This window comes from Manis javanica, chromosome 7, assembly GCF_040802235.1.
Source record: "Manis javanica isolate MJ-LG chromosome 7, MJ_LKY, whole genome shotgun sequence".
In the NCBI taxonomy this organism is placed as follows: domain Eukaryota; kingdom Metazoa; phylum Chordata; class Mammalia; order Pholidota; family Manidae; genus Manis; species Manis javanica.
In genome coordinates, this window is record NC_133162.1 from 229,831 (window position 1) to 240,018 (window position 10,188).

Sequence of the window (10,188 nt, forward strand, 5' to 3'; positions counted from 1 at the left end):
ATGTCTTCAGTGCTTCATTTAGGGCAGGGAAGGGAGGGAAGCACCTGATTTTCCTGTCTCTAACCTTCTGGTAAAAGTTCACATAAATAGTGCTCAGGAAGCTCCAGAATCCACCCCTCCCAGGGGACCAGGGGCAACAGCGCTCCCTGCTACTGCCTGGTGTCTTTGGGGAGAAGTCAGCCCATCAAGAGTGGGCTCCCGAGACTGCATGGACCCAGGGAGAAGGGCAGGGCCATTTTTCCTGGACAACATATTTGATTCAGCTTCATGGGATGGAGGATAGGATGAGAAAAGCTCATAACACCATCCCCACGCCAGCAGAGCACAGAATGGAGATTCCTGGGGGCCACACACTGCTCCGTGCCCTGAGTGCCTCCCTTTTGGCAGGAACAGTGCTTGTCCCAGAGCAGGCACCTGATGAATACCTGTTGGATAGATGATCAGCATTAGTTTTCTTGTCTGGTTTAATCAGGTGCCTGCTTCGGCTGAAACAGGGGCTCAGTTAAGCACCTGGAGAAAACCACGCTTGGAGAAATTCTAGCTACTCGTGTGTATTACACAGTAAAGAATTATTATAAGACTTCTTATCACGTGGGCCTGCTTTTTTAAATTAAAGTATCATTGATATACAATCTCATGTTGATTTCAAATATACAACACAGTGGCTCAACAGTTACCCATATTATTAAATCCTCACCCCCTCTAGTGCAGTCACTGTCTATCAACGTAGTAAGATGTTACAGAATCACTAACTGTATTCTCCATGGTGTACTACCATCCTTGTGGCCAGCTCATATTGTGATTGCAAATTATTGTTCCCTTTTATCCTCTTCCCCCGCACCCCACACCCTCCCCCTTGGTAACCACTAGTCCCTTCTCCATGTCTGTGACTCTGCTGCTGTTTGTTCCTTCCATTTTGCTTTGTTGTTATACTCTACAAATGAGTGACGTCATTTGGTATGTATTTCTCCACCTTGTTTATTTCACTAAGCATAGTAGCCTCTAGGTCCATCCATGTTGTTGTAAAGGGGAGGATTTCTTTTCTTTTTATAGCTGAATAGTATTCCATTGTGTATATGTACCACATCTTCTTTATTCATTCATCTAGTGACAGACACTTAGGTTGCTTCCAAAGCTTGGCTACTGTAAATAGTGCTGCAGTAAACATAGGGGTGCATATGTCTTTTTGAATAAGGGATTTTGTTGTCTTCAGGTAAATTCCTAGGAGTGGAATTCCTGGGTCAAACGGTATTTCTATTTTCATTTTTTTGAGGATCCTCCATATTGTTTTCCACAATGGTTGAACTAATTTACATTCCCACCAGCAGTGTAGGAGGGTTCCCCTTTCTCCACATCCTTGTCAACATTTGTTGTTGTTTGTCTTTTGGATGTTGGCCATCCTAACTGGTGTGAGGTGATATTTCATTGTGGTTCCCTGTGTGGTTCCTCCCAGTTCACTCACACTGGGATTAGGGTTTCACCACAGGAATCCAGGAGGACATATCCAGTCTATTGCATTCTACCCTGGCCCCCAAATTCATGTTCTTCTCTGATGATTAGGGATGTGGAGCATCTTTTCATGTGCCTGTTGGCCATCTGAATTTCTTATTTGGAGAAGTGTCTGTTCATCTCCTCTGCCCATTTTTTAATTGGATTTTTTGCTTTTTGTTTGTTGAGGTGCATGAGCTCTTTATATAATTTGGATGTCCACCCCTTATCAGATATGTCATTTATGAATATATTCTCCCATACTGTAGGATGCCTTTTTGTTCTACTGATGGTGTCCTTTGATGTACAGAAGCTTTTCAGCTTGATATAGTCCCACTTGTTCATTTTTGCTTTTGTTTCCCTTGCGTGGGGAGGTATGTTCATGAAGAAGTTGCTCATGTTTATGTCCAAGAGATTTTTGCATATGTTTTTTTCTAAGAGTTTTATGGTTTCATGACTTACATTCAGGTCTTTGATCCATTTTGAGTTTACTTTTGTGTATGGGGTTAGACAATGATCCAGTTTCATTCTCTTATAGGTAGCTATCCAGTTTTGCCAACACCAGCTGTTGAAGACGCTGTCCTTTCACCATTGTATATCCATGGCTCCTTTATCATATACTAATTGGCCATATATGCTTGGGTTTATATCTGGGCTCTCTATTCTGTTCCACTCGTCTATGGGTCTGTTCTTGTGCCAGTGTCAATTGTCTTGATTACTGTGGCTTTGTAGTAGAGCTTGAAGTCAGGTAGCATAATTCCCCTGCTTTAATGCTGTTTTGTATAGAGAAAACAACACCCAGCAACTGGCATGCAGCCCAAAACCTTCCTCCAGGATTCAGTAATGCAACCCCCAACCTGTACCCCTGTGGGACCCATCCTGCTCCCTGAGATCAACTCAGACATTTTCCCTGACCCTTTTCATTGGTTGTGGTCCACAGACCAGCCTCCATTCCTCCACAAGGAACACAGACTAGACCCATTCCCATGGTCTGACTGAATGTAGCATTTACCCAGATGTGTTCCCACCTAATCAGAATGACCACTGGCCCAGAGGCCACAGCCCATGCCCAGAAGTGCCACCTACATGAAATGTGAGTTAGACTCCTAGGCTTGCCTGAAGAAAGTGTCACACACTGGGTTGCTTAAAACAACAGAAACTTATTATGCTACCATTGTGGAGGCTCAATACCAGAGTCAGTGTGTCATTCAGCCATCACCACCTGCAGCCTGTGCGGATCCATGGGCGCCTCTTGCAAGGTCTGGTGCAGTGGGCAATTCTGGCATTCCCTGGCTGGTAGACACACCAGTCCAACCTCTGCTTCCATCCTCATATGGCTTCTTCCTGTGCATCACAGGACACCAGTCACATGGGCCAGGACCCTCCCGACTCCGGCAGGACCTCACCTGAGCTGGCCACATACGCGACAACTCTGTCCCCACAGAGGGTCACATTCAAAGGCTCCTGGGTAAGATTCAACATACCTTTTCAGGGTACACACTTCAACCCGCATCTATGGGTAAGAAACATCTTGAGCGGTTCCTGAAGAAACAAGTGCTCCTGAAGCCAAGGGCTGCGTTGATCTTTGGTCTAAAGGGAAGCAGTTGCAATGTGTGCAGTTGGGACATTTCTGTGCAGCTCTGAGGACAAGCTGAGCATCTGTGCCCTGAGGGACTCTGGGCAAGTTCCCAGATGAGTAAGTAGGTGGAAGGCCATTTCAGGACAACGATGCTTTCCCCCTGGAAGGTGTGGGACAGGTACAGCCCAGATGAGGGTCTCCCAGGCACTTCCCACTGAGTGAGGGACACTGGACTTGGAGTTTGATGATGACGCTGAAACAGGATTGTGGTCACTCTTGACGTCTGACCTTGGTGAAGGACAGCCCATGATGGGGAAGACACTCCACCCATGAAAGCCAGCAGGGTTCCCTGAAGCAGTTCTGACTCTGGCCCACCCCAACACCCAGAGTGACACCCCAGACACTGCCCTGCCAAGCCAGCCAGAGGCACCCCAGGCCTGAGCAGATAGGCCTGTGAGTTTGGCCCGCTCATGAGATATAAGACCACAGACAGTGGTGATGGCTCCCATGCCCTCTTCAACATCTCTAGGAGGAGAGACGAACAGTAACTAGGGCCCATTACACTCTGTGGAGCACCAATGTGGGACAAGGATGGCAGGAGCACGAAGTGATGTGGGGCAGAGACAAGTTCTCATGTGGATTGACACTTCGAATCTGAATGAGGCCCAGGTGGATGGGGGAGAGGCCATGTGAGGCCCGGGTAACCAGCTGCAGGAGGCAGAGGAGGAGCTATTTTGGCTGGAAGATGAAGGAGGCCTGTGAGGAAAGTGGCATGTGAGCTGCTTGAATGACAGGTGGTCCTAGTACTGAGGGAGGGGCTGCAGGCACAGATCACCCCAGGTGAGTGTTGTGGGGTTGGCGAGGTGCGCACACACTGGCAGCCCTGGCAGCTGGAGCCAGGGGTGCGTGGGAGCTCCCTAACAGCTGAGGAAGAGCTGGGTGGAGAAAGGCCTGGGGAAATCTTAAGGTAAGGTCTGTGAAAGTCACCCATGGTGATGACAATTCACTGGGAGGCGTGAGGCACACCTGCCAGGACCAAGGCCTTTATTGGGCACCCAGGGCTGCGCAGCTTGGGCACAGTCACACCCACACTCAAGATAAATTGCACAGAGAGGGTGATAGCCAGGTCCTACTTCTACATGCCTGGTCTCAGGGAGGCAGGTGCAGGGCTCCCAGGCTGGACGAAGGGCCTGTGCATCACCCTAACCCTGAAGAGGGGGACAAGTCTTCCCAGGGCATGCTTAACCTCTGCATTCCTTATAGAGTAAATGAGGGGGTTCAGGGTGGGGCTGAGTGCTGTGTACAGCATGCCGGACACCTTGCTTCTCTCGGGGCTGTAGCTGGAGGCAGGGCTGATGTAGGCACAGAGCACGGCTGAATAGTACACAGAGACCACCACGAGGTGGGAGGAGCAGGTGGAGAAGGCCCTCCGCTTGCCCTCCGCCGAGCGGATACGCAGGATGCTGGTGATGATGAAGCCGTATGACAACAGGGTGAGCAGGAAGTCAATGACCCCATAGAAGACATCAGCCAAGACAGTCATGATGCTGTTCACACGCGTGGAGCTGCAGGAGAGCAGCAGGAGTGGGGGGATCTCACAGAAGAAGTGTGTGATGATGTTCGGACCACAGAAGGGCAGCCGCATCATCAGCCCAGTGTGCACCGAAGCATTGACAGCACAGACGACCCACACGGCCATGGCCAGTGCCCTGCACAGCCATGGGCTCATCCTGGAGCTGTAGTGCAGTGGGTGGCAGATGGCCACACAGCGGTCATAGGCCATGACTGTGAGCAGCAACAGCTCGGAAGATGCAGACCAGACAAGGAAGAAGAGCTGGGCCGTGCATCCCAGGAAGGAGATGGTGTTCTCCTCAGACACCAGGCCCACTAGTGCCTTGGGCAGCACGCACGAGGTGCAGACAATGTCCATGGTGGCCAGGTTGCACAGGAAAAAGTACATGGGGCTGTGGAGGCTAGCGCTGCAGCTGACCACGGAGATGATCATGGTGTTGCCCACAAGTGCCATGGTGTAAAGGGAGAGGAGGCAGATGAGAAGGGGCAGCCACAGCCCAGGATGCTCGGAGAAGCCCTGCAGCACAAACTCCGTCACCAGGGTCCAGTTGGGCCTTGATGCCGGCCCAGGAGCAGCCCCCAGGCCCTGCCTCATGTGTGTTCAGTTCCCTGAGGAGAGATCCCACAAAACTCACATCACACTGGTTCTCATGGGTGACCACCTCCTGACTTGGCCTACCCCCTGAGAGGGAAGGGGTGGCCTTGAATTCTTCATGGGAGCCCATTTGTTCCTTGACCTCCAGCCAACACTCCTCTGAAAGCCACACAGCCTTCAATTACTTTTCCTTTCATTTTTCACCTTGAGAAAACTTCTCCTCTAGATCTGTGTTCTGTGGGGCACTGACCTCATCCTGACCTTCCTCACAGGTGGGTCACATGGAGCATCCCTGCCTGGGAGCTGCTCTTTCTCTCCCCTCATCTCCAATCCATGCCCTGTGCTCCAGTTGCTGTGGCAGCAGGGATGTGACCCTCTTCAACCTAAAGAGCTCCCTCCTCTGGCTCCGTGTCTCTGGTGGACAGTGAGATGGTGTCAGGGTCTCAGTCACTGCTCCTTCTGAGCAATTTTGGGGTGGGACCTCTTCTCCCCTCCCTTACAATGTGTGTGATTCCTCACTGCTGGTCTTCAGCCATCATTTCTGATATGTGCGCACTTAGCTCTATCATAAGTCGTGTGTGTGTGTGTGTGTGTGTGTGTGTGTGTGTGTGTGTGTGTGTGCTGTACTGGAATCCAGGAAACAAGCTGAAAGCAATAGCTGAGAAACAAATGGACTGAGAAGACCCTCCAGCTGCAGCCATTGGAGGAAAGCTTGTTCCTGAAGTCAGTGTGACTCAATGGATCCAGTAGGAAAGAGGAAATCACTCACAGCCAGCATTGCTGGATTTGGGGATGAGTAAGACTTTGATCAGACAAAAGACTTTCAGGTGGTCAGAAGTATCCCCTCAAGTTCTTTACTAATTACAGAGGAAACATAGTAACCTCTCACTGATTGCCTGGCGAAGCCCTAATAGCTGATGCTGCTGGCTGTGTGCAGACCGTGCCCTGAAACATGTCCAGGAGTGGGCCTCAGATTTGCCAGGCTCCCCGCAGAAGCTACACCTCAGACAGAAGGGGCAGACTAGGGACATCACCCAATGGACACCAGCCTCCTGAGGCAGCCACTCCACGGGTGACCCACCTCTCAAAATTCACATATTCTGTGTATGACACTACATATGCAGCTGGAGGATTAGAATGGCCCTTTCCAAAAAGCAATCAGTCAATACTTGATCAGATTCCTGCCAACTGGCCTGAGAAAAGACTTTCAGAGGCCTTTCTCCCTACTGGCTGGAGAGGCAGGTGTTTTTATCCCTCTATTTCAGATATGGGAACTGATGTCCAGAGGGAGAGATAGTGTGCCCCCTTTCCCGCCCCCATGGCTAGGAGTAGGGTTGGCTGGATGGCATGGAGGGCCCTGTCCTCTCATCCAGGCTGGTCTTTGAGAACAGAGCTTAGGCTCTGAAATGCCCATGGAGAGAAGGCTCACCTGTCAAGCTCTTGAGGCTGTCCCGGGCACAAGAGGACTTTTGCAGTGTCTTCACATGGGCTGAGAGCCCCACAGCAGCAAGTAGAAAAGCAATCTTGGCAGGGCTGGCTTGCACACCTGTGAGGGCTGAGACATAGCCAGAACATGGGCTGCATGTCAGGTCACAGACTGAGATGCCTCTGGCCCCCCACAAGCCCCCACCTGGAAGCTTTGGTCACAATGAACATATTCTAGGAGCCACCACCCTACAGCCACAGCCCAGGTACCACACGTTCTGGCCACTCTGTACTTTGTCTCTGGACTTCTCCCAACTGATGCCAAGGTCAAGTGGCAGCAGTACTTTCGCTGGGTGGCCTCCAGTCATGCCAGCATTGAGGGCACGGCCAGCACTGATGCAACCAGGTAAATATTGCCCTTTCACTGGAAGAAGGAAAGTCACTCCTGCCTCAGAGGCTGGCCTGTGGTGCAGGGCCTCAGGGCAGGGCCTGGCTGAGTGAGAGGAGCCCGAGTTGCCTGGTCACAGACTTGACCTTAGTTGTTCACAGACCATTTGTGTCCTTTCAGAAGCAGAGTCACTGGCTGGGCAGGTGAGTGAGAAAGCCAGGGTTTGCACAAAGGGTGAAAGAAACAGGTTTGAAGAAACTCACTGGTCATGAAAAAAGTGTGATTTATGCTTTTTATGTAATAGAGCATAAAACCAAAACTTTTCTACCATATCCTTTTATTTGATCAACACCTTCTATGAAACTTGAAGACACGCTAATTCACTTAGAGTGTGCTGCCGTGACTCCACATGGGTTCTCAGGACTGTGAAGGCATTCCACGTGCAGTGTCAAGTGAATCTTGCTCTCCGGCCCATCCAGAGGGCTGCTCAGCCACGCTTCACTCACCTTTGTCTGCTTGCAGCGGCCTCTGTGGCTCTTCTAGGAGGCGACTCCAGCCACAGTAGGCCCCTTGGTGACCGCTGACACCCTCTATCCTGCATCTGCATGAAGCGGGTCTCCACTGCGCTCCTGGCTGGCTCTTTGGGCTGAAGTTCAGCTGCCTTCAAGTTCCCCTCTGTGTTTCCAAGGCCAGGAGCAGGTGTTGTCCCGGAGACCCTGGGGAGGCCAACCTGAAGAGAAAGCCCTCAGGGCCAATTAAATGTGGCTGCAGGGTTTATGACCACACATCTCTACCAATTAGGCCTCCGGGAGAGAGCTGGGCAGCCAGAGCTCCCGCTGTGGGGGCAAGCACAGCCCCTCCCTGAAGCCCCTTGGTCCAGCCCTCCCCACACCCCTTCTGTGCATCACCACCACAAGGCCCGATGTCCCATGTGGCGGGTTCACTAGGCTCAAACCAATTCTACTGAGCCTCCTTTGGCCTAATTTTACATACTGCTAATAACACATCATGTCAATCTTACCATAATATGGATCTATCCTTCAGGTATTTCAGTACCCTTTTATGTGTCTTTTCACTTTTCCTAAGCTTAAGTGATTCAGTAAATTGCTTGAATTGTCCTGAAAGTGTTGCTCCAGCACTTCCATTGTACAGTCTAGATACTCTGTAGATAAATTCCTAGCTTTTATCCTTGCTGGATTGTACCCCAGATTCCATAATTGCCATCAGTGTGAATGCATTTTGAAAAAATGTGCATTCTATCCAGTGTTCTTTCCTTGTGATGAGGATTTTTATATCAACTTTATGAGATATACTTGACATTTAAACTCCCTGGTCATAATGGTGACAGTCATGTCTGCAGTGTGACCACCACCGTGTTCCTGTGTCTTGGCGCTCAGTCTCCCCAGTCCTCACTTCCTGGCCTGCACACTGCATCGATTTCTAAATTCCTCTATTGATCTTGTCTCTTCTGGGACCATGTAACAGAATCATGTTGTTATGCTCTTAGGTATCCAGCTTTCTTTCTGTATAAAATATCTGTGAGATTTATCCCTGCTTCTGTACATATTCATAATGTGTTCTCTTATCTTGCCAGTAGTATTTCATTGTACTTTCATTCAGTGAAAGACAAACATTTTCACTGTAGAAACATATAAAATAATTTTTAATAGTTTTCCAAAGATTCATTCACCTGTCAGCCAACATTTGGATAGCTTCCAGTTTCAAATCTTGCAGAAGTGAATTTGCTGTGAATGTTTTTGGCAGTATTTTATTGGTGTTCATAGATGTTTTCATTTAGCTTGGGTAATTCTTAGAAAGAGCATAGCTGTCTCCTAAGATGGTGACTTGCTATTTCCAAACCAATTGTCCCATCCACTGCTTTTCTCTGATGAGGATCTGATGATGCGTACTTTCCCTGTGCTCACTGACTGTGCATATATTTTCTCCTATGAAGTGTCTGTTCAACTGATATTTTTTCCAAGTAGGCCATTTGCCTTTTATTAAAATGTAGAAAGAAAATCTTCGTCAAACATGGTTGTGGGAAGACATCGTACACTTACGGGCACACGTTCTGCTTCTCCAAGAGCATGTTTTGAGTTTCATTTTCTAAAAAGCTTTTTTGAAGAGCAGAATTTTTTGTATTTCATGGAATCCAATTAACCTTTTTTTTTGGCCTTCAAAGATCCTTTTTATTCTAGGTTTCATAAGTCAAGATACAACCTGAGTTTTTTTAATAGCACCATAGTTATATATATATATATATATATATACATATATATATATATATATATATATGCAGACATATATTTGAAAGCATATAAGAATCAATTGGAAGGTATTGCCTGCATGATTAAGTAGAATTTTTTTATGTGCTGAGGTGAAATTCACATAACATAAAGTTAGCAACTTTTGATGATTAGTGACATTTAATACATCACAGTATTATGAATTCTGATTCCAAAACACTTCCTTCCTTAATCATTAAGCAATTTCTCCTCAGTGCTCCCCTCCCTCTAGCCCCTGTCACACAACAATATGTATTCTGTCTCTGTGGATTTTACATTTAGCATGATGTTTGAAGTTCATCCATGCTGCAGCATGTATCAATACTTAATCCCTTTTTATGGCTGAGTACTATTTTTATATATACCACAAATGTTTATTCATTCATCCATTGCTTGATATTTGCACTGGTTCCACCTTTTAGTTATTGTAAATATTGCTTCTGTGAGTATGAATGTACACGTGCTTGTTTGAGCACCTGTTGCAAATCATACTGGGTGTGGGATTGTTGGATATTACGATAATTCAATGTCGAACTTTTTTTTTTTTTTGGTCTTGTAATATTTTTATTTTATTTATTTATTTATTTATTTATTTATTTATTTTTTGAGAGGACATCTCTCATATTTATTGATCAAATGGTTGTTAACAACAATAAAATTCAGTATAGGGGGTCAATGCTCAATGCACAATCATTAATCCATCTCAAGCCTAACTCTCGTCAGTCTCCAATCTTCTGAAGCATAACAAACAAGTTCTTACATGGTCGACGAATTCTTACATAGTGAATAAGTCCTTACATGGTGAACAGTACAAGGGCATTCATCACAGAAACTTTCAGTTTTGATCACACATTAT

The 10,188-nt window shown here is 47.6% G+C and overlaps 1 protein-coding gene across 1 annotated transcript; it reads right to left on the minus strand.

Annotated features, from left to right (window-relative positions):
- Positions 1–177: 177 nt before the first annotated feature.
- LOC108393293 (olfactory receptor 13A1-like) lies at positions 178–6,841 on the minus strand. The gene is made up of 2 exons (XM_017654014.3): positions 6,664–6,841; positions 178–5,248 (listed from the first exon to the last, which is right to left on the minus strand). Exon 2 carries the CDS (start codon positions 5,232–5,234, stop codon positions 4,203–4,205), a length of 1,032 nt encoding a protein of 343 aa, XP_017509503.1. The 5' UTR covers positions 5,235–5,248; positions 6,664–6,841; the 3' UTR covers positions 178–4,202.
- Positions 6,842–10,188: the final 3,347 nt, after the last annotated feature.

Bases quoted from the DNA above. Each gene is read 5' to 3' on its own strand.
- LOC108393293 (XM_017654014.3), bottom strand. From the start codon at position 5,234: ATGAGGCAGGGCCTGGGGGCTGCTCCTGGGCCGGCATCAAGGCCCAAC.